The sequence below is a fragment of the Hakea prostrata genome, chromosome 8 (assembly GCF_041222555.1).
Source record: "Hakea prostrata isolate BN-2017 chromosome 8, UWA_Hpros_2, whole genome shotgun sequence".
NCBI lineage: Eukaryota > Viridiplantae > Streptophyta > Magnoliopsida > Proteales > Proteaceae > Hakea > Hakea prostrata.
Genome location: NC_142607.1, coordinates 19,784,122 through 19,808,341, shown reverse-complemented (window position 1 = coordinate 19,808,341; position 24,220 = coordinate 19,784,122). Strand labels below are relative to the sequence as shown.

The 24,220-nt window shown below is 38.5% G+C and overlaps 3 protein-coding genes across 3 annotated transcripts; all 3 read right to left on the bottom strand.

Moving 5' to 3' along the window:
- Window positions 1–3,726: 3,726 nt before the first annotated feature.
- LOC149007396 (21 kDa protein-like) lies at window positions 3,727–4,236 on the bottom strand. The gene has a single exon (XM_089167053.1). The coding sequence runs from the start codon at window positions 4,234–4,236 to the stop codon at window positions 3,727–3,729; it is 510 nt and encodes a 169-aa protein (XP_089023179.1).
- Window positions 4,237–16,949: 12,713 nt separating this feature from the next.
- On the bottom strand, window positions 16,950–17,459 carry LOC149007395 (21 kDa protein-like). The gene has a single exon (XM_089167052.1). It carries the CDS (start codon window positions 17,457–17,459, stop codon window positions 16,950–16,952), a length of 510 nt encoding a protein of 169 aa, XP_089023178.1.
- A 3,058-nt stretch (window positions 17,460–20,517) lies between these two features.
- On the bottom strand, window positions 20,518–21,027 carry LOC149007394 (21 kDa protein-like). The gene has a single exon (XM_089167051.1). The coding sequence runs from the start codon at window positions 21,025–21,027 to the stop codon at window positions 20,518–20,520; it is 510 nt and encodes a 169-aa protein (XP_089023177.1).
- Between the last annotated feature and the right edge of the window lie 3,193 nt (window positions 21,028–24,220).

The following is a 24,220-nucleotide window of genomic DNA, read 5'->3' as shown; positions in this document are numbered from 1 at the left end:
CTTGCAATGTCTCTTTTCACTTTTGGGTTTATTTTGAGTGTTGTGCTATAACTTTTGGCCTCTTGGATGGAGTACAAGAAATGCTTCATCTTCTAGTTGGAGGTTTTTATCTTGTTGGTGGTGGTTCCAAGGAACAACCCTTGACGGTATGGTGCATCAGTAATGTGAAACCCAACCCATACCTAACTAGGACACCCTATTTGTTTTGAGGTGAAAGACTCGTTTGATGTTAGACCTTAATATTAGGCCTTAATTTCAGTGTTATTATCTTTGAGAGCCTTAGGAGGTCATGTCCGACCTTTTCCTTAGAGTATATCCAATGTCCCGAAGTGAAGGAAGAAGTCCTTGTGGGCCCTCTTTGTGGAAGACATGGTGTTTGACCCGAAACCCATGGACATTGACTATGTTACCCCTTACTTGGGTACATTGTCGGTGTTTAGTGAGAATCTGCGCACCGAAGAGGGGTGAATTAGTTGAAGTACCAAATGAACTCCCGTGCTCAATCCAAAGGTATTTCCCGAAACTAGACTTAATGATGGACTTGTAGGAGAAAAACCCACTCAATTTGACCCCGTATAGCCAACCGAATCCCTGTCCAAAGTTGTTGAACTATTTCTTGATTTTCCGTTTAAACCTATTTTGGTCGATCCTCTTTGGTCGATGCCATCAACCAAAGAGCATCGACCAAAGTTGCCCAGATTCGAGTAAAAGATGCTGTTGGAATATTCTCTCATCTATATATGCTAGCCTCGTGTTTTGAGCCCTATTACACTCATTTTGACCACTGAGAACGAGAGTGGAGCTTCACAAGGTACTCTGTTGGTATTTGTGAAGGATTCTTGCCCCCAATCATTGCAATCATTGTCTCTAGACCCCATTATCATCTTCCAAGGTATGATTCTCTCTCTTGCTCTCTATCCTACTCACTTCTCTTCTTCTTTTTACTGATGAGACCATGGCCAAGGTGCTGCAACCTTGCAAACACCTTGCCATGAATGTCTCTTCCCATTTATACTTGCTTTTCCTTCATTCTTGCTACGCCTCACTTGCATCTTGATCCTTGCATATGCATTACCATGATTCTTTGCTTAACAACTTGATTTCTTATACTAGACTGAAATGTGGAGTATGATTAGCCTAATATCTGGCTTGCAAATGATTGTAATCTTGTTCCTAACCCATTCCCCAACTAATTATCTAGCTCCCTTTCAATTACATCGATTCCTCATGAATGCTAGGATTCTTGTCTTTAGAAAATAGGACCTCAATTTGGGGGTTTTCATTTGGACCATTGGATTATGATAATACTTGCTAGGTAGTGTTCTTACATTGTTATTAATCATCCCTCCAAGTTTTGGATCAATCCGAGCCCCGGAAGACCGATTTCGGACCAAATCACCAAAATCCAACTTGTTGTCCGAAACCACTTTTGGTCGATCCTCTTTGGTCAATGCCATCAACTAAAGTGCATCGACCAAACATGCTACTGACAGCAACCTTGCTTCGTTTTGACCCGTTCGACCTCCGATTTTCCCGATTTCTTTTCTAATCTTTCATTTATGTTTGTCTAGGGCCTTATTACCATCTTTGGATCATTCTTTTGAGATTGTTGGATTATCATCATCGTGACTTAAGGTAATGATGGTTATCGCCATGAATACATAGGCTATGTGCTTATGCCTTGATATTCATAACTTAGCAAACATGGTTTCTTTATTTCTTTTGAATATCATAGGACTGCTATACATGTTTTAGAACAGTAGTATTGTGATTTCATATACTCTTGTTATAATGATTTTTTATTCTTGCTACCTGTATATATGATGGATCATTTCGATGTTATGATTTAACTTCTATCATGATGATGTATCAAATGTATGCGATATGATGGACTTGAGTATGTGATTGCTTAGGTATAACTTGGGATTGGGGACTGTCCTATTGACGCTTTTGTCCTTGGGCATCGGAGGGAATAGTATGGGATGTTCTCGGAAGATGCCTATCGACACTTTCCCTGGTTATTGGATGACATACATAGGAGTGTCTAGTTGTTTGGCTAGGATGTCCCTGTCGTATAAGACTCGAATCGGAAGGGCATTGAGACAGAACGAACCGTGGTAGCAATGGGGATTTGTGGGCACTCAAGACCGGTGAAATGATCTGCGAGAGGTCATAAATCTCATTGTGGGAGCCATTTATTGGTAGGGTTGCAAATGGATAGACTTGGGCTCACGGGCGCTCGAGGATCGGTGGGTCATATCTGTGAGGGGACGTGAGAGCTTCCCATCTACTATTCGTGGATGACCAATAGGGTTGATGAGTCTGGTGGGTAATATTCGTGACTCTAGTGTGAAGGATACCGTAAAGGATCCCGGGATGGGAGGAATGGACGTATCTGGATCTGACATGATATGACTAAGCAGATGACTTGCATTGGGCTAGGCTTTACCATGACATGCGCCAATACTTACACCAAATGGTGATGTGAGAGAGCGGTGACCGAAACCCCAACCATGGATTTGTCGAGAGGGATGCAGGACCCAATTCCCCCTGGTGATTGAGTGACTGAGACTTATCTAAAGAAATATGGTGCTATGACTTAAAGAATGTCTACCTTAGAGACTAGCATTCATAGAATTAGAATCATACTTGGATCATGTGTCTCATATCATATTGCATCATGTTATGGTTTGTATCATATGGCTTATGTTTTATGGAATAACTGCCTTGCTGAGTTCTTTTGAACTCATTCCTTTTCGCAACATCTTTTGTTAGACTCTATTGCAAGTACTACTATTGTTGACTATGACAGTCAACACTCTGAAGACCAAGTTGATGTCTCGTACCACACTGGTCACAATGTACAAGTTGATAAGGACTAGTAGTCTGAGGTTGGGACTTATCTGGAGCAATTCGGTTTTGCAGTTATGTGCTAGGGATGGGATATCGTCTCACTCCCCTTTTAACCTTTTAGTTAATTCGTTGAGACCGTAGTTTAGTCTGTTCCCTGATCATGTTGGGAACCGGTTGTAACCCTTACTTTAGTCGATTTAACTTCCGCTATTATTATAGTATGGGTTTCCCCCTTCCTTTTTGCACTTTGACTATTTGTCCTAATTGTATCATTTCCAAACTCTGATGTTTCTTGTAATCCTTCTGAGATCCTTTATTGACTTTTATTATTAAATTATTTGAATACCAAGAATTGTTCTTGCTTTTGATTATATTATTGTGCTAAGTGACAATGATCGTTGCTAAACTTGATCGGCGGGACCGTAATTCACTCCCCCGGGTAATCCAGATAGGGTACCTCCTTGGTGGATTTTGGGAAGGATGTGACAAGAACCTAAATAAAGGCAACACTAACGATGTGACTACACCATTTCTATTGAAGATTTGTGCTACTACTACATTATGTTCTCAGAATGACCTAAGGATCTTCAAATTCTAATTGTATTGCAATTTTATTTCTTATATTTGAAAATAAATTACACAACAATGAATTGAGGAAGTTATATCCGTAGAGAGTCCATTCAAGTAATCAACACTTCGCTTTGCAAAACCTCAACTAAATTTATAAATTACTACGATATCAGATACCACAATGAAATCATATGGCCAGAATCTACCCTATAAGGTGTTTCCTTCTTTCTTTTTTTTTTGAGAAAACCAATTTTATCGAGAAGCACCACGCAAAATAAGCTAGGCTCCAGAGATAAACTATAATCAAGCTAACTTATTGATGAAGGTAAGGGTAATGCTTATCAACTTCTTGCCTTCCACCACAAGACCAAGTAAATCTGATTTCACTGATTCCAATCCCTCCTCACATGTATCCTCGTTTGTCAGTGCTGCACTCATCCAAGTCTTCAAGTTGTCAATGGCTACAATGTCGAGCGTTCCATTCAGTGTCAGAGTTGACTTGTCCATCTGATCAATGGCGTCTCCATAGGTGTCCATACAATCCTTTATAACCTTATCAGATCTGGGTTTCTTTGAAAGGAGACCATTGACAGTTGTTGCACTAGAAAAGCTCTCTTTCAGGGCCACCCTAGCTAGACTGGATGGACTTTCTTCGATCATGAGAGCTCTGGGGATGAGTTTTGCGATGCAGACGTCAGGATACAATGTTGTCTTGCAATTGGTAATGATGAAATTCTTGCTGGCGGCTGAGATTGCCAGTGGAAGAAGGAGGAGGAGGACGGCTGTAGAGATTGTAGCTACCATGGCAGCCATCTTTTTTTTCGAAGAAAGAAACACTGATGGTTTTTAAAGTTCTCTTATTATTATTAAGATGGATGGAAGACAGATGGGCAAGGAGTTAATGAGTGGGGTTTTATTTATACATGAGCTTCTGATCTTGTCTACCTTTCATGTAGGGATCTTAATGATAGGAGGCAAAAGTGGATGCTTTGAATACTATTACAAGGAATGGTTGAAACGCTATCAACAATTTAATTCAGTTTGCTTCTAAATAGTGAGGATGGGCGTGAAATGCAACTGAATTGTTAAATATCTATGTCTTTAAGATTAACAAGAAGGGCAGTGTTTGAGGTTGAAATGAGGGTTGTCTGATTGCGACTTTCACAACCATTCTTGCACATTGTTTGGCACCCATTGTTTGCTCCTTTTTTTTTTGTGAAGCAATTTAATGAGTACTCTGAAATAAAGTGGGATTAACAAAAAAAAAAAAAAGTGGTGGTGGTAATCACCATACGTTGGGCAACTTTCATTAGGTTTTTTCTTTCTCTGTGTGTGTGTGTTGGGGGGGGCTTCAATGGGCACCAAGATTTGCCACGTAGCTTTCTAAATTAGCTTGAAATTTAATCGATGACTACTGCCTAGTTCTAAAGATCATATATCAATTTCGTGTCAATTTTATTGTCAAAGCTAGTTATAAATGAAGAGGTTGATACCGACTTGTAAGTCCAGCTTGTGACGGATGCCACCTCCTGTGCAAGTGAATGGGCCAAGCCAATAACAAATCTAGGAAGAAAGAAAAGAGAAAATACAACCATCAACGACAAGGTGTATTGTTAATGTTGCATTTCTTAGAATTTTTGGTGAAGTGGGATTTGTTCATGGAGTTATAATTGAACGAGTTGTGGTGAGTTTCATAAAACTCTGATCTTAATGCTAAATACTCAATCTTGGGTCTCTCTCTCTCACTATCTTTTCATTGGAGGAGAAATCATGGTGTCTAGGTCAAGCTAGTAAGACATCTAACCCTTACTTTGATCTTCATAGAGAAATGGGAGTAGATAATTTTATATAATTGTTCCTATTTCCATGACTAAAAGCTCCGCCATTTAGGCTCAAGATGGATTATAACAACTTGGCATCATTAAGACCAAAACTTACACAACTAGCTATTCGTGATGAAATAAAACACAAAGAATGAGGCTAAGAATCTAATTTTTTGGGTCAATATTTATGCTAACAGTATCATTGTCACATCCACCGAGCCGGTACCCTATCTGGCATACCCGAGTGTGTGATTGACAGTCCACAAGATCCAGTATCGAGAAAATCAACCTCCCACATTCACAATAATATAATCAAGAACAAGACTAAATCAAGTTTAACAATATTATTTAAATGAATCAAAGCAAAGTAACGAAATAATCATCAGAGTGCGGAAATGATACCAATAAATATATATAATCAAAATGTAGAGTGAGGCAGAATCTCACGCCACGAGTATAGCGGAACGTAGATCGAAAGTCGAAGAAGATTACAACTAATTCTAAAGACAAGAAAGAAAGATAAAGTTAAACTAAGCTAGAGTCTATTCTACTTTATAAAGAACGTCTTCATAAACATAGACTTCATCAATCACACTCAGACGCTCCCACTCCACGGTAGGGCTAATCATGGTATGAAGTATGATCACTCGAGGGATCATCAACGTAATCTTCATTGTTGCCAACACCTTGTGTGTAGTACGCTTCTTCAGTTTGCTCTTCCTCATATTGGCCTTCGTAGTCATCAATGCCTGTAGAGTAATCTAACAAAAGATATTGTACAAAAGGAGTGAGTTTCAAAAGAAACCCAGTAAGGCAAGCTATTCCATAATAGCATAAATAACATGATAGCATAAACAAAGCATAATGTGATATGATATGAGACAGACAATGCATGTAAGAGTCTAACTCTATGTATGCTGGTCTCTATAGGCAGACATGATTTAAGTCATAGCACCATACTTCTTTGGGTAGGTCTCAATTCACTCATCCTCGGTTGGAAAAAGGGTCCTTCATCCATCTCGGACAATCCATGGCTTGGGTTAAGTCACCTCTCTCTCACATCATTGTTTGGTTTAAGTACTGGCGCATGCCAGGGTAAAGCCTAGCCAAATGCAAGTCATCTACTTAGTTACATCAACTCAGATCCAGATACGTCCATTCCTCCCCTCTCGGGATCCTTTCCGGTATCCTTCACCCTAGAGTCAGCGTATCTGACTCTCTCAAATACGGACTCATCAACCCTATAGGTCATCCACATATAGTAATCGGGAAGCTCTTATGTCCTCTCACGGATATAACTCACCGGTCTTGAGCACCCATAAATCCCCATTGCTACCACGGGTCGTTCGGTCTCAATACCCTTCCGAATCGGGTCTGATATAACAGGGAATATCCTAGCCAAACACTGCTAGACAAGTCCTAGGTATGACAACCAATAATCCGGGAAAGTGTCAAAGGGCAACATTAGAAATATCCCATACTATTCCCAATGAGGTCCAAGGACAGAAATGTCAAAAGTACATTCCCCAATCCCAAATCATACCTAAACAATCACAATCATAATTCAGTCATATCATCCACGACAGATATCTCATCATATGAAAGAGTATAATAAGACAAGATCAAATGAATAAACAACATACATGAATAAGTATTCATACATGATCAAGTACATAAAGTAAATAAGGAAATAAGATCCTACTGTACTTACAGTTGTCATATCATAATATAAACTAACATAACAGTAGCAAATCTAAGTAGTTCCCAAATTAGAAACTAAATCTATGCAATCTGTGTTAATATGGTAACAACTTTCCTTACCTTAAATAGATTTGAATATATTCCAGACGGACAAGAGGATGAATCCAAAGTTAGCAAACAAACCCTAGAATAACATCATACAGTCATTAGGAAGTAGTCCTAAAAGAATGAGCATCAATCCAATCGAAACGGACAAAGAAATCAAATTCTGTCACTGCGGGTTGATTGCCTGGGTTGATTGATTCAGTCGACCCAGTCAATTTGCCCAAGAGTAATCCGAATACAAAAATAGTATTTTGATCCGAAACCTATGCTATACAATCCGGAATGCTACAAAACTTGGAGAAAATGTCTAACACAGTAGTCTAAGACTAAAAGGCATATTTTAGACATCAAAAAATGATTAAAACCATTACTTACTAAGTTGAAATTGTACTTTCTATTTTGGTGAAATCATGGTTTTCATTGAAAACATGCTATGAATGAAAGAGATGAAATAGAGATGATGAGATCTCAGTCTAGTACATGAATACAGTAAATCAGAGGTAAGAATAATCATGGAGAGGCATCTACAATGCTAGAAGAAATCAAAATAAGAATATGATCATATATGCATGTAGAAAACATAAGAACCATGGTAAGAATTGATTATGATGATCATAGTATGAGAATGAATGGAGATTGCAGAAAATACAATTGCAGAGATGCAACATCTTCTTCGTAATCTCAGATTAGAGAAGAGAAAGATCATGGAAAGAATGAATCAATATCATAGAAGTAAGATTACTAACCTTTGATTGAAGAACAAGAGAGAGACTTGCAAGTTTGCAAGGTTTGATCTTCTTCAACACTTTTGGAGGCTTGGAGATGAGTTCCCTTCATTCTCTAAGTGTTTTGGAGGCTAGGGATACCAAAATCACGAAGTCATGAGGTATATATAGCAAAATATCATAAACAACAGATTCTGCTCTAGTTTAGCATCTTTGGGTCGATTGGCTAGGTAGACTGGCCCAGTCGACCCAGTCAGTCAACCCAGACTGACAGCAAAGCCTAAGTCAGAGAATTGAGGGCCTTTCGCTACTCGGAATCAAACGAAATTTTAAACACATATACTATAACTTACCTAGCACGGAAAAATGGCTTCAAATCATATCCAACCAAGCTCTATGGTCATCAACCAATCTTCTCTTCATCAAGGCGTAGTCTCTTTTCTAAATCCAACATTGTCTTCAAGTATGGGGCATCATTGCCAATCTCCATAGGTTCGGAGTCGAACACTATATCTTCAACTGATATGGCCCATAGTTGACTTTCACTTCAACATCGGGTCTTCGGACCTGCAGAAAATAGAGTATCCGGGTTAAGCTTAGGGCCGGGTTTCACAATCATGACACTCAACCACAGGTTTCGACCCAGTTGGCAAAGATCACCAGTTCATAATATGAAATGAAGTGCTCGAATCATCTTGGGTCGAAGGAAAAGTCCTGCTATATATTTACACAATTATAAAACTACCCTAATGATTTAGTCAAGGTACACATAAATTGGCCAAGATGAATAAAAGTTCCAATGAAAGTACATCATGACACTCCAAAAGAGCATAATTGGGCTAATAGAAGTGGCAAAAAAACAAATTTGACATGATAGGTCAACATATAACTTTTTGTCATGATGGACTGATTTTTGGCCTTGTCTTGCGGGTTTCCAGTTAGTGTGCACCCAACTTCCCAACTCAAGCCTTAATAGGGCTGTCTGGACTTTTTAACTAGGCAAAACTCGGACAAAGCTATCCCTTCCTTTTTCAAGTTGGGCCATGTATTAGCTTTTGTACATAACCCTATCATAAAAATCATAACATTTTTTGGTCAAAGAAAAGCTTACGTTATTACATTATAAAATATTCTCTAGAGGATAAAAGTAAAGTATTTACATGGACGGAAGTGCGAATTGTTATTAAATCTTAGACTAAGAGAAAATCTAATGATTACCCGAAACAAAGAAGGATTAACCATAAAAGGAAATGGCTGCATGTACACATCACACCTTATAGAACTTTTTATTAGCTATTCTCCCATGGGCAATGCGTTGAGTCCTCTTCTTAATGAACTTCTTAGTGGGCACCAGGATTTGCCGCAAAACTTTTTGAATTAGACTGAAATTTGAGCCATGAGTAGTGCCGAAGAATATCAATTGGAATTCATATGAGAGCCAAAAAGAATTTTGTCATATGTGATGAGGTGGACTTCTTTTTATTGGACGGAATCAACACACATTCAAGCCTACGTTATCCTTATAACCATTCATGGCCATTATCATCAATGGGGTTAACATAATTTAAATAGATTAACTCCTATTCATAGCCTAGAGTGGAATATGGAAATTGCTTCTCCACTTAGAAGGGAAGGTTGTGTGAAGGTGATTTATTCCGCATTAGTGGAGAGGGCACAAGGTTATTAATTCTCCAATAGTAGGGAATTGCTTCTCTACTTAAGTAGGGGTATGGTTGGTTAACGGCCTAATTCATCACCATGAGGAGCTCGGGTGATGTAAGGTGTGGTTTTTGACCAATATAATCCCAACTCCATCCTTGTATGCTACGTAATTCATACTGTACGCACACACGCATTGCGTTCTTATTTACTTTCTTGCAATGTCTCTTTTCACTTATGGGTTTATTTTGAGTGTTGTGCTATAACTTTTGGCTCTCTTGGATGGACTACAAGAAATGCTTCATCTTCTATTTGGAGGTTTTTATCTTGTTGGTGGTGGTGCCAAGGAATAACCCTTGACGATATGGTGCATCAGTAACTTAAATAAAGGCAACACTAACGATGTGACTACACCATTTCTATTGAAGATTTGTGCTACTACTACATTATGTTCTCAAAATGAGCCAAGAATCTTCAAATTCGAATTGTATTGCAATTTCATTTCTTATATTTGAAAATAAATTACACAACAATGAATTGAGGAAATTATATCCACAGAGAGTCCATTTGAGTAATCAACACTTCGCTTTGCAAAACCTCAACTAATTTTCTAAATTACTACGATATCAGATACCACAATGAAATCATATGGCCAGAATCTACCCTATAAGGTGTTACCTTCTTTTTTTTTTGAGAAAACCAATTTTATCGAGAAGCACCACGCAAAATAAGCTAGGCTCGAGAGATAAACTATAATCAAGCTAACTTATTGATGAAGGTAAGGGTAATGCTTATCAACTTCTTGCCTTCCACCACAAGACCAAGTAAATCTGATTTCACTGATTCCAATCCCTCCTCACATGTATCCTCGTTTGTCAGTGCTGCACTCAACCAAGTCTTCAAGTTGTTAATGGCTACAATGTCGAGCGTTCCATTCAGTGTCAAAGTTGACTTGTCCATCTGATCAATGGCATCTCCATAGGTGTCCATACAGTCCTTTATAACCTTATCAGATCAGGGTTTCTTTGAAAGGAGACCATTGACAGTTGTTGCACTAGAAAAGCTCTCTTTGAGGGCCACCCTAGCTAGACTGCATGGACTTTCTTCGATCATGAGAGCTCTGGGGATGAGTTTTGCGATGCAGACGTCAGGATACAATGTTGTCTTGCAATTGGTAATGATGAAATTCTTGGTGGCAGCTGAGATTGCCAGTGGAAGAAGGAGGAGGAGGATAGCTGTAGAGATTGTAGTTGTCGTGGCAGCCATCTTTTTTTTCAAAGAAAGAAACACTGATGATTTTTAAAGTTCTCTTATTATTATTAAGATGGAAGGAAGACAGATGGGCAAGGAGTTAATGAGTGGGGTTTTATTTATAAATGAGCTTCTGATCTTGTCTACCTTTCTGGTAGAGATCTTAATGATAGGAGGCAAAAGCAGATGCTTTGAATACTATTACAAGGAATTGTTAAAACACTATCAACAATTTAATTCAGTTTGCTTCTAAATAGTGAGGATGGTCGTGAAATGCAACTGAATTGTTAAATATCTGTGTCTTTAAGATTAACCAGAAGGGCAGTGTTTGAGGTTGAAATGAGGGTTGTCTGATTACGACTTTCACAACCATTCTTGCACATTGTTTGGCACTCATTGTTTGCTCCTTTTTTTATGGTGAAGCAATTTAATGAGTACTGTAGTCATCATACGTTGGGCAACTTTCATTAGGTTTTTTCTTTGTGTGTGTGTGTGTGTTCGGGGGGGTGCTTCTATGGGTACCAAGATTTGCCACATAGCTTTCTGAATTAGTCTGAAATTTAATCGATGAGTAGTGCATAGTTCTAATGATCATATATCAATTTCGGGTCAATTTTATTGTCAAAGCTAGTTATAAATGAAGAGGTTGATACCGACTTGTAAGTCCAGCTTGTGACGGATGCCACCTCCTGTGCAAGTGAATGGGCCAAGCCAATAACATATCTAGGAAGAAAGAAAAGAGAAAATACAAACATCAACTCCAAGGTGTATTGGAAAACGTTGCATTCTTAAAATTTTTGGTGAAGTAGGATTTGTTCATGGTGTTATAATTGATCGAGTTTTGGTGAGTTTCATAGAACTCTGATCTTAATGCTAAATACTCGATCTTGGGTCACTCTCTCTCTCTCTCTCTCTCTCTCTCTCTCTCTCTCTCTCTCTCTCTCTCTATCACATCCACCCAACCGGTACCCTATCTGGCATACCCGGGATGTGATCCACAACCCCGAAGATCTATAGTCCAGAGACCACATCATCCACATCGACGATAACACAATTATGAACAATCAATATTAAACTAACAATTGATAATAATAGAATTCGGAAATGAGATACCAAAGATAATCAGAGTGTTGAAGTAAATATCTTATCAGATAAGTTAAGAAGGCAATGGGCGGAATCCACTCCTTCAATCAAGCGGAAAGTGAGGTCAAAACTGGTAAATTACAAATCCCAAGTTATGAAAATAAATTTAAAGTTATTACAATTCCTCCAAGTTTAACTGTCACAAAAGAAGGGGGTGGGTAGCTACGCATAAGTCTCCTCCACAATAAATAAATTTTCTTCAAAAGTGAAGACCATAGAGATCCAACATGGCTGCTCCCAAACTATCCAAGGGCTAACCTTGATACGCCGAAGGATCTGCTTCGGTACCGTCACCGAAGTCTTCATTGTAGCTAGCCTCCGGATAGTAGTATGAGGTATCCGGGTCCGCCTCAGGGAACATACCATCAGAGTAATCACCTGTAGAGTAGTCTAGTAAATATTGCAATAGAAAATGAATGAGTTCAAAAGAACTCAGCAAGGTAGTTATTCCACAACGCATAAGCCAAAAGATAATCATAAAATGATGCAGATGATATGAGACATATGATGTGATATGATTCTAACTCTAAGTATGCTGGCCATCTAGGGTAGACATGCTTTAAGCCGTAGCACCATACTTCTTTAGGTAGTCTCAGTCACTCATCACCGGGGGGAATTGGGTCCTACATCCCTCTCGGACAAATCCATGGTTGGGGTTTCGGTCAACACTCTCTCACATCACCATTTGGTCCAAGTATTGGCGCATGTCAAGTTAAAGCTAGCCCAATGCAAGTCATCTACTTAGTTATATCATGTCAGTTTCAGATACGTCCATTCCTCCCCTCTCGGGATCCTTTCTAGTATCCTTCACACTTGAGTCACGGATATTACTCACCGGACTCATCAACCCTATTGGTCATCCACAAATAGTATACGAGAAGCTCTCACGTCCCCCTTACGGATCATTTCACCGGTCTTGAGTGTCCGTGAGCCCAAGTCTAGCCATTTGCAACCCTACCAATAAATGGCCCCTTTCGGGTAACCGCAATGCAATTTATGTCCTCCCACGGGGTGGTTACCGGTCTTGAGCGCTCACAAATCCACACTACTACCATGGGTTGTTCGGTCTCAATGCCCTTCTGATTCGGGTCTAATATGATAGGGACATCCTAGCCAAACGCCACTAGACAAGTCCTATGTATGTCATCCAATAACCCGGGAAAGCGTCGATGGACATCTTCGGAGAACATCCCATACTATTCCCTCCGATGTCCAAGGACAGAAGCACCAGTAGGGTACTCCTCAATTCCAAGTTATACTTAAGCAATCACATGCCCAAGTTCATCATATCAATTCACAAGATACAACATCATAGTAAACATTCGATTCATGACATTGACATAATTCATCATATATTGAAATTGATAAATATAATAAGACATTGAAATAAAACTAATGTAAACACAAAGCTACTGTTGAAAGACATATGTAATAAGTCTAACATGATAAGAATATGAGATAGAGACTATGTTCATTAGGTTAGGAACACCAAGTCAAAATTTCACATCCTATGTAATTATGTCGATAACTATCCTTACCTTAAATTGGAGAAGAAGATGGTCCAAGATCACACGCAAGTGGCCCAACTAGTCTTAAAACCCTAAACAAGCATATATGAAGGATTAGAGAAGAAATCAGAACAATCAGAGATCGAACGAATCAAAACTAGGCAAAAGTTGCTGACAACAACTCTGTTGGTCGATACATTGGGTCGATAGTATCGACCAACAAGCATCAACCAAAAGAATCTCGGACAGCAAGCTGGCTTTTTGGGTTTTGGCCCAAATTTGGTCTTCTGGGTCTCGGATCGATACGAAACTTGGGGAACAGTCTAAGCACAATATAGAGACACTAATTATCAAGGAATTAACATAATCCAATGGTCCATTTAGAAATCCCCAAATTGGTATGTCAAGGTCAAGAGTTGTTAATCATGGCATTGGCTATATCTTAATGCAAATTGGGGGAAAAACATAGTGGATTAGGTAGGGAATCACTTAGGAGCAATATTGAAATCATATGCAAGGTATAGATTAGGTTAATCATAGGCTTCATCTCAGTTTTGGTAAATAAAGCAAGTTGGTGAGCAATAAATCATGGAAATGCATGGTTAATGATCAAGAGGTAAGTAAATCATAGCAAGATCAGAGAAAACATCAATGTATAAGGTATAGAAGACTCATGGCAAGGTGTTTGCAAGGTTGCAGCACCTTGGCCATGGTCCCAACAGTAAAATAAGAGAAAAGATGAGTGAGAAAGTGACTAGGAGAGAGAGTCATACCTTGAGAGTAGAGCAAGAGAGTGGAAGTGAGTGGTTGACAATGATTACAGCACCTTGGCCATGGTCCCAACAGTAAAATAAGAGAAAAGATGAGTGAGAAAGTGACTAGGAGAGAGAGTCATACCTTGAGAGTAGAGCAAGAGAGTGGAAGTGAGTGGTTGGCAATGATTAATGGAGAAGATGCTTCACCATTACCAAGGAGAAGTTCTTGAGAGGCTTTTCCACGTTCTCAGATGTTGCATTTGTTGGAATAGGGATCCAATCTCTAGAAATAAATAAATAGAGTGAAGAATATTCCAGAGAATCTTTAAACTTGGGCTCAGCAACACTGTTGGTTGATACATTGGGTCGATAGTATCGACCAATACATGTTTCTGCAGAATTTTTCAGAATAGTTCAGAAACTTTAGGTGTGGACTTGGAGTGCTATACAAGGTTAAATTGCATGAGGTTTTCTCCTATAGTTCACTCAAGAAGTCTAGTTTCAGGGAGTACCTTCGGATTGTGCATAGGAGTCTGTTTGATATCTCAAATATCTCACTCTTCATCAGTCCGCAGATTATAACTTAACACTAATAATGTGCTCAAGGAAGGAGCAACATCATCAATGTCCATAGACTGGAGTTCCGACACCACGTCATCAACTAGTATGGCCCATAAGTCCCTTCTACCACCACTTCGGGTCTTCGGACCTACAAACACAACAATGTCCGGGTCGGGTCAAGGTTAGGTAAAAGCTGGATTTTACACACTCTCTCTCTCTCTTCTTTGGAGGAGAAATCGGGGTGTCTAGGTCAAGCTAGTAAGACATCTAACCTTTACTTTGATCTTGACAGGGAAATGGGAGTAGATAATTTTATATAATTGTTCCTATTTCCATGGCAAAAAACTCTGCCATTTATGCTCAAGATGGATTATAATAACTTGGCATCATTAAGACCAAAACTTACACAACTAACTATTCATGAAGAAATAAAACACAAAAAATGAGGCTAAGAATCTCTTTTTTTGGGTCAATATTTAAGCTAACAGTATCATGACACTCAACCACACGGCTTTCGACCCAGTTGGCAGAGATCACCAATTCATATTATTAAATGAAGAGCTCGAATCATCTTGGGTCGGAGGCAAAATCCAGCTATATATTTAAACAATTATACAACTACCATAATGATTTAGTCAAACTATGCATAAATTGGCCAAGATGAATAAAAGTTCCAACGCAAGAACATCATGACACTCCAAAAGAGCATAATTGGGCTAATAGAAGTGGCAAAAAAATTTTTTTTGACATGACAGGTCAACATATAACTTTTTGTCATGATGGATTGATTTTTGGCCTTGACTTGCGGGTTTTCATTTAGTGTCGCCAAACTTCCCAACTTGTGCCTTAATAGGGCTGTCTGGACTTTTTAACTAGGCAAAACTCCGACAAAGCTATCGCTGCCTTTTTCAAGTTGCGCCATGTATTAGCTTTTGTACATAACCCTAACATAAAAATCATAACTTTTTTTGGTCAAAGAAAAGATTATGTTAATTACCCTATAAAAAATTCTCTAGAGGATAAAAGAGAAGTATTTACAATGGACGGAGGTGCGAATTGTCATTAAATCTTAGATAAAGTGAAAACTTATTGATTACCCGAAGCAAAGAAGGATTAACCATAAAAGGAAATGGATGCATGTACACACCACACCTTATACAACTTTTTATTAGCTATTCTCCCATGCGCATTGCGTTGAGTCCTCTTCTTAATGAACTTCTTAGTGGGCACCAGGATTTGCCGCATAACTTTTTGAATTAGACTGAAATTTGAGCCATGAGTAGTGCCGAAGAATATAAATTGGAATTCATATGAGAGCCGTAAATATTTTTGTCATATGTGATGAGGTGGACTTCTTTTTATCGGACGGAATCAACACACATTCAAGCCTTGGTTATCCTCATAACCATTCATGGCCATTATCATCAATGGGGTAACCATAATTTGAATAGATTAACTCCTATTCATAGCCTTGAGTGGAATATGGAAATTGATTCTCCACTTAGAAGGGAAGGTTGTCTGAAGGTGATTTATTCCGCATTAGTGGAGAGGGCACCAGGTTATTAATTCCCCAATAGTAGGGAATTGCTTCTCTACTTAAGTGGGGGTATGGTAGGTTAATGGCCTAATTCATCACCATGAGGAGCTCAGGTGATGTAAGGTGTGGTTTTTGACCAATATAAACCCAACTCCATCCTTGTATGCTATGTAATTCATACTGTACGCACACATGCATTGTGTTCTTATTTACTTTCTTGCAATGTCTCTTTTCACTTATGGGTTTATTTTGAGTGTTGTGCTGTAACTTTTGGCTCTCTTGGATGGAGTACAAGAAATCCTTCATCTTCTATTTGGAGGTATTTTTCTTGTTGGTGGTGGTGCCAAGGAACAACCCTTGACGGTATGGTGCATCAGTAACTTAATTAAAGGCAACACTAACGATGTGACTACACCATTTCTATTGAAGATTTGTGCTATTACTACATTATGTTCTCAAAATGAGCTAAGAATCTTCAAATTCTAATTGTATTGCATATTCATTTCTTATATTTGAAAATAAATTACACAACAATGAATTGAGGCAATTATATCCACAGAGAGTCCATTCGAGTAATCAACACTTTGCTTTGCAAAACCTCAACTAAATTTATAAATTACTACGATATCAGATACCATAATGAAATCATGTGGCCAGAATCTACCCTATAAGGTGTTTTCTTCTCTTATTTTTTGAGAAAACAAATTTTATCCAGAAGCAGCACGCAAAATAGGCTAGGCTCGAGAGATAAACTATAATCAAGCTAACTTATTGATGAAGGTAAGGGTAATGCTTATCAACTTCTTGCCTTCCACCACAAGACCAAGTAAATCTGATTTCACTGATTCCAATCCCTCCTCACATGTATCCTCGTTTGTCAGTGCTGCACTCATCCAAGTCTTCAAGTTGTCAATGGCTACAATGTCGAGCGTTCCATTCAGTGTAAGAGTTGACTTGTCCATCTGATCAATGGCGTCTCCATAGGTGTCCACACAGTCCTTTATAACCTTATCAGATCTGGGTTTCTTTGAAAGGAGACCATTGACAGTTGTTGCACTAGAAAAGCTCTCTTTGAGGGCCACCCTAACTAGACTGGATGGACTTTCTTCAATCATGAGTGCTCTGGGCATGAGTTTTGCGATGCAGACGTCAGGATACAATGTTGTCTTGCAATTGGTAATGATGAAATCCTTGCTGGCGGCTGAGGTTGCCAGTGGAAGAAGGAGGAGGAGGATAGCTGTAGAGATTGTAGTTGCCATGGCAGCCATCTTTTTTTTCAAAGAAAGAAACACTGATGATTTTTAAAGTTCTCTTATTATTATTAAGATGGAAGGAAGACAGATGGGCAAGGAGTTAATGAGCGGGGTTTTATTTATACATGAGCTTCTGATCTTGTCTACCTTTCTGGTAGAGATCTCAATGATAGGAGGCAAAAGCGGATGCTTTGAATACTATTACAAGGAATGGTTGAAACGCTATCAACAACTTAATTCAGTTTGCTTCTAGATAGTGAGGATGGACGTGAAATGCAACTGAATTGTTAAATATCTGTCTTTAACATTAACAAGAAGGGCAATGTTTGAGGTTGAAATGAGGGTTGTCTGATTACGACTTTCACAACTATTCTTGCACATTGTTAGGCACTCATTGTTTTTTTCTTCTTTTTTGGAACCAATTTAAGGAGCCCTATGAAATAAAGTGGGATTAAGTAAAAAAAAAAGAAGAAGAAGAAAACAAGTGGTGGTGGTACTCACCATACGTTGGTCAACTTTCACTAGGTTTTTTCTTTGTGTGTGTGTGTGTGTGTGTGTTGGGGGGGGTGCTTCTATGGGCACCAAGATTTGCCACATAGCTTTCTGAATTAGCCTGAAATTTAATCGATGACTAGTGCCTATTTCTAAAGATCATATATCAATTTCGGGTCAATTTTATTGTCAAAGCTAGTTATAAATGAAGAGGTTGATACCAACTTGTAAGTCCAGCTTGTGACGAATGCCACCTCCTGTGCAAGTGAATGGGCCAAGCCAATAACATATCTAGGAGGAAAGAAAAGAGAAAATACAAACATCAACTCCAAGGTGTATGGGAAAACGTTGCATTCTTAGAATTTTTGGTGAAGTAGGATTTGTTCATGGAGTTATAATTGATCGAGTTGTGGTGAGTTTCATAAAACTCTGATCTTAATGCTAAATATTCAATCTTTGTTCTCTCTCTCTCTCTCTCTCTCTCTCTCTCTCTCTCTCTCTTTTTCTTTCTTTTCTTTGGAGGAGAAATCGGGTGTCTAGGTCAAGCTAGTAAGACATCTAACCTTAACTTTGATCTTGACAGGGAAATGGGAGTAGATAATTTTATATAATTGTTCCTATTTCCATGGCTAAAAACTCTGCCATTTATGCTCAAGATGGATTATAATAACTTGGCATCATTAAGACCAAAACTTACACAACTAGCAATTCATGATGAAATAAAACACAAAAAATGAGGCTAAGAATCTAATTTTTTGGGTCAATATTTAAGCTAACAGTATCATGACACTCAACCACAGCTTTTGACCCAATTGGCAGAGATCACCAGTTCATATTATTAAATGAAGAGCTCGAATCATCTTGGGTCGGAGGCAAAGTCATGCTATATATTTAAACAATTATACAACTACCATAATAATTTAGTTAAGGTACATAGAAATTGGCCAAGATGAATAAAAGTTCCAATGAAAGAACATCATGACACTCCAAAAGAGCATAATTGGGCTAATAGAAGTGGCAAAAAAACAAATTTAACATGACAGGTCAACATATAACTTTTTGTCATGATGGATTGATTTTTGGCCTTAACATGCGGGTTTTCAGTTAGTGTCACCCAACTTCCCAACATGTGCCTTAATAGGGCTGTCTAGACTTTTTAACTAGGCAAAACTCCGACAAAGCTATCGCTGCCTTTTTCAAGTTGCGCCATGTATTAGCTTTTGTACATAACCCTATCATAAAAATCATAACTTTTTTGGTCAAAGAAAAGCTTATGCTAATTACCTTATAAAAAATTCTCTAGAGGATAAAAGAGAAGTATTTACAACGGACGGAGGTGTGAATTGTAATTAAATCTTAGATTAAGAGAAAATCTAATGATAACCCGAAGCAAAGAAGGATTAACCATAAAAGGAAATTGATGCATATACACACCACACCTTATACAACTTTTTATTAGCAATTTTCCCATAGGCATTGCGTTGAGTCCTCTTCTTAATGAACTTCTTAGTGGGCACCAGGATTTGCCGCATAACTTTTTGAATTAGACTGAAATTTGAGCCATGAGTAGTGCCGAAGAATATGAATTGGAATTCATATGAGAGCCACAATGATTTTTGTCATATGTGATGAGGTGGACTTCTTTTTATCGGACGGAATCAACACACATTCAACCCTAGGTTATCCTCATAACCATTCATGGCCATTATCATCAATGGGGTAAACATAATTTGAATAGATTAACTCCTATTCATAGCCTTGAGTGGAATATGGAAATTGATTCTTCACTTAGAAGGGAAGGTTGTGTGAAGGTGATCTATTCTGCATTCGTGCAGAGGGACAAGGTTATTAATTCTCCAATAGTAGGGAATTGCTTCTCTACTTAAGTGGGGTTATGGTTGGTTAATGGCCTAATTCATCACCATGAGGAGCTCAGGTGATGTAAGGTGTGGTTTTTGACCAATATAAACCCAACTCCATCCTTGTATGCTATGTATTTCATATTGTACGCACACACGCATTGCGTTCTTATTTACTTTCTTGTAATGTCTCTTTACATTTTTGGGTTTATTTTGAGTGTTGCGCTGTAACTTTTGGCTCTCTAGGATGGAGTACAAGAAATGCTTCATCTTCTAGTTGGAGGTTTTTATCTTGTTGGTGGTGGTTCCAAGGAACAACCCTTGATGGTTTGGTGCATCAGTAACCTAAATAAAGGCAACACTAACAGTGTGACTACACCTTTTCTATTGAAGATTTGTGCCACGACTACATTATGTTCCCAAAATGACCTAAGGATCTTCAAATTCTAATTGTATTGCAATTTTATTTCTTATATTTGAAAATAAATTACACAACAGTGAATTGAGGCAATTATATCCATAGAGAGTCCATTCGAGTAATCAACACTTCGCTTTGCAAAACCTCAACTAAATTTATAAATTACTACGACATCAGATACCACAATGAAATCATGTGGCCAGAATCTACCCTATAAGGTGTTTTCTTCTCTTATTTTTTGAGAAAACAAATTTTATCCAGAAGCATCACGCAAAATAGGCTAGGCTCGAGAGATAAACTATAATCAAGCTAACTTATTGATGAAGGTAAGGGTAATGCTTATCAACTTCTTGCCTTCCACCACAAGACCAAGTAAATCTGATTTCACTGATTCCAATCCCTCCTCACATGTATCCTCGTTTGTCAGTGTTGCACTCATCCAAGTCTTCAAGTTGTCAATGGCTACAATGTCGAGCGTTCCATTCAGTGTAAGAGTTGACTTGTCCATCTGATCAATGGCGTCTCCATAGGTGTCCACACAGTCCTTTATAACCTTATCAGATCTGGGTTTCTTTGAAAGGAGACCATTGACAGTTGTTGCACTAGAAAAGCTCTCTTTTAGAGCCACCCTAACTAGACTGGATGGACTTTCTTCAATCATGAGTGCTCTGGGCATGACTTTTGCGATGTAGACGTCAGGATACAATGTTGTCTTGCAATTGGTAATGATGAAATTCTTGCTGGCGGCTGAGATTGCCAGTGGAAGGAGGAGGAGGAGGACGGCTGTAGAGATTGTAGTTACCGTGGCAGCCATATTTTTTTTCGAAGAAAGAAACACTGATGGTTTTTAAAGTTCTCTTATTATTATTAAGATGGAAGGAAGACAGATGGGCAAGGTGTTAATTAGTGGGTTTTATTTATATATGGGCTTATGATCTTGTCTTATATATGGTTTTATTTATATATGGGCTTAATGATAGGAGGCAAAATCGGATGCTTTGAATACTATTACAAGGAATGGTTGAAACGCTATCAACAATTTAATTCAGTTTGCTTCTAAATACTGAGGATGGGCGTGAAATGCAACTGAATTGTTAAATATCTGTGTCTATAAGGCAGTGTTTGAGGTTGAAAGGAGGGTTATCTAATTACGACTTTCACAACCATTCTTGCACATTGTTTGGCACTCATTGTTTGCTCCTTTTTTTGGTGAAGCAATTTAATGAGTACTCTGAAATAAAGTGGGATTGACAAAAAGAAAAAAAAAAAAAAAGTTGTTTCAGTGGTACTCACCATACGTTGGGCAACTTTCATTAGGTTTTTTCTTTGTGTGTGTGTGTGTGTTGGGGGGGGCTTCGATGGGCACCAAGATTTGCCACATAGCTTTCTGAATTAGCCTGAAATTTAATCGATTAGTAGTGCGTAGTTCTAATTATCATATATCAATTTCTTAACTATTTTAATGTCTCAGCTAGTAATAAATGAAGAGGTTGGTACAGACTTGTAAGTCCGGCTTTTGACGTATGCCACCTCCTGTGCAAGTGAATGGGCCAAGCCATTAACATCTCCGAGAAGAATGATAAGAGAAAATAAAAACATTAACTCCATGGTGTCTTGGAAAATGTTCATTTCTTAGAATTTTTGGTGAAATGGGATTTGTTCATTGAGTTATAATTGATCGAGTGGAATTTTTGGTGAAGTGGGATTTGTTCATGGAGTTATAATTGATCGACTCTCTCTCTCTCTCTCTCTCTCTCTCTCTCTCTCTCTCTCTCTCTCTCTCTCTCTCTCTCTCTCTCTCTCTCTCTCTCTCTCTCTCTCTCTCTTCTTTGTAGGAGAAATCAGGGTGTCTAGGTCAAGCTAGTAAGACATCTAACCCTTACTTTGATCTTGACAAAGAAATAGGAGTAGATAATTTTATATAATTGTTCTATGTTTACAAGACATAAGCAAAAAAGTTGTAGAGGTTGCATTAGCTAGAGCGAGTCAAGGTGAGTGAGATACTCAATTCTGAGTTGTATCTAACACCAATATAGGAATCTTCCTGTTTCCATGGCTAAAAGCTCCGCCATTTAGGCGCAAGATGGATTATATTGACTTGGCATCATTAAGACCAAAACTTACACAACTAGCTATTCATGATGAAATAAAACACAAAGAATGAGGCTAAGAATCTAATTTTTTGGGTTATTCTTTATGCTAACAGTATCATGACACTCAACTTCAGGGGTTGACCCAGTTGGCAGAGATCACCACCTCATAATATGAAATGAAGAGCTCGAATTATCTTGGGTTTGAGGTGAAGTCCTGCTATATATTTAAACAATTATACAACTACCCTAATGATCTAGTCAAGGTACATATAAATTGGCCAGGATGAATAAAAGTTCCAATGAAAGAACATCATGACACTCCGAAAGAGCATAATTGGGCTAATAGAAGTGGCGAAAAAACAAATTTGACATGACAGGTCAACATATAACTTTTTGTCATGATGGATTGATTTTGGCCTTGTCTTGCAGGTTTTTAGTTAGTGTGCACCCAACTTCCCAACTCGTGTCTTAATAAGGCTGTCTGGACTTTTTAACTAGGCAAAACTCGGACAAAGCTATCGCTACCTTTTTCACGTTGGGCCATGTATTAGCTTTGGTACATAACCCTATCATACAAATCATAACCTTTTTTTATCAAAGAAAAGCTTACGTTAATTACCCTATAAAAAATTCTCTAGAGGATAAAATAGAAGTATTTAGAATTGATGGAGGTGCGAATTGTCATTAAATCTTAGTTAAAGAGAAAATCTAGTGATTACCCCGAAGTAGAGAAGGATTAACCATAAAAGGAAATGGATGGATGTACGCACCACCTAATACAACTTTTTATTGTTTGCTGATAATGACTTATATGGGCAATAGGATCTCCAAACCCATCAAATGGAGAGAAGGTTGGGAGCCTGACATTATGAGGGAACTCGAACCTGGAAATGTCTGCTAATAATGACTTATATTTCTACTTCTCTATATCACAGGTTTGGCTTTAGGGTCTATCCACAAATTGTGTTCTGCCACTGATCGGTCTATACCAGGCATGTCATCTTCCGACTATGTGAACACATCAATATTCTTCTAAAGGAAACCCTTCGATTCTTCTTTGAAGTCCTCTATTTGCTTTGACCCGATGAAGGTTGTTCTTCCCTCATCATTTGTGTCCAATTGGATTCGTTCTAACTTTTCAACAGGTTCGGGCCTTTGCATTATATCTTCCTCCCAACATCACGAACCTCAATTGATAGAGCAGTGGCTTTTCTAGGCCCAACTTTATCCTTCAAGTACAAAACGTAGCACTATCTAGAGGTTTTCTGATCAAAAGTTACCTCTCCTATCCCTTTATCAATTGGGAATTTGATCTTCATATGCTTGGTTGACACCACTGCTCCTAACTTTGTAAGGGATGGCCTCCTGAGTATGACATTGTATGCTGGAAGCTCCGGAACAACTAAGAAGTTTACTTGAACATTTGTTTCTTTGGGGAAATTTCCAACTGTAAGGTCCAGTTATATTGATCCCTTTACAATTGTGGAAGATCCAACGAATCCATACAAGTGAGTAGAAGATGGTTTCAGCAAATCCTGCTCCATCTTCAATTTCTGATATGCTTCATATGAAAAAAGATCTACAGAAGATCCCGTATCTACTAGTACCTTGTGTACCTCCCGACAGCTGATCTCAACCTTGATCATGATCGCATCATCATGGGGTGTGCATTCGCCTCTTTCGTCATCTTCACTGAATGTGATACTCTCCTCCACATTCGGTCTCTTCTTTTTTCTGCCTCTTCCGAGCATACAAATTTGGACTTGGCCTTCAATTTTCAGAGGGATTCGGGTTCTAGGCCCTCTAATATTGTAAGGATCGGGGATCGGCTGGCTCCCACGATCTCTTTTCCTTTCTTGGATTAGGGTGCTTCGGTCCGATGATCTCTGCTTCCCAAGTGCTCCCTTATTTTTT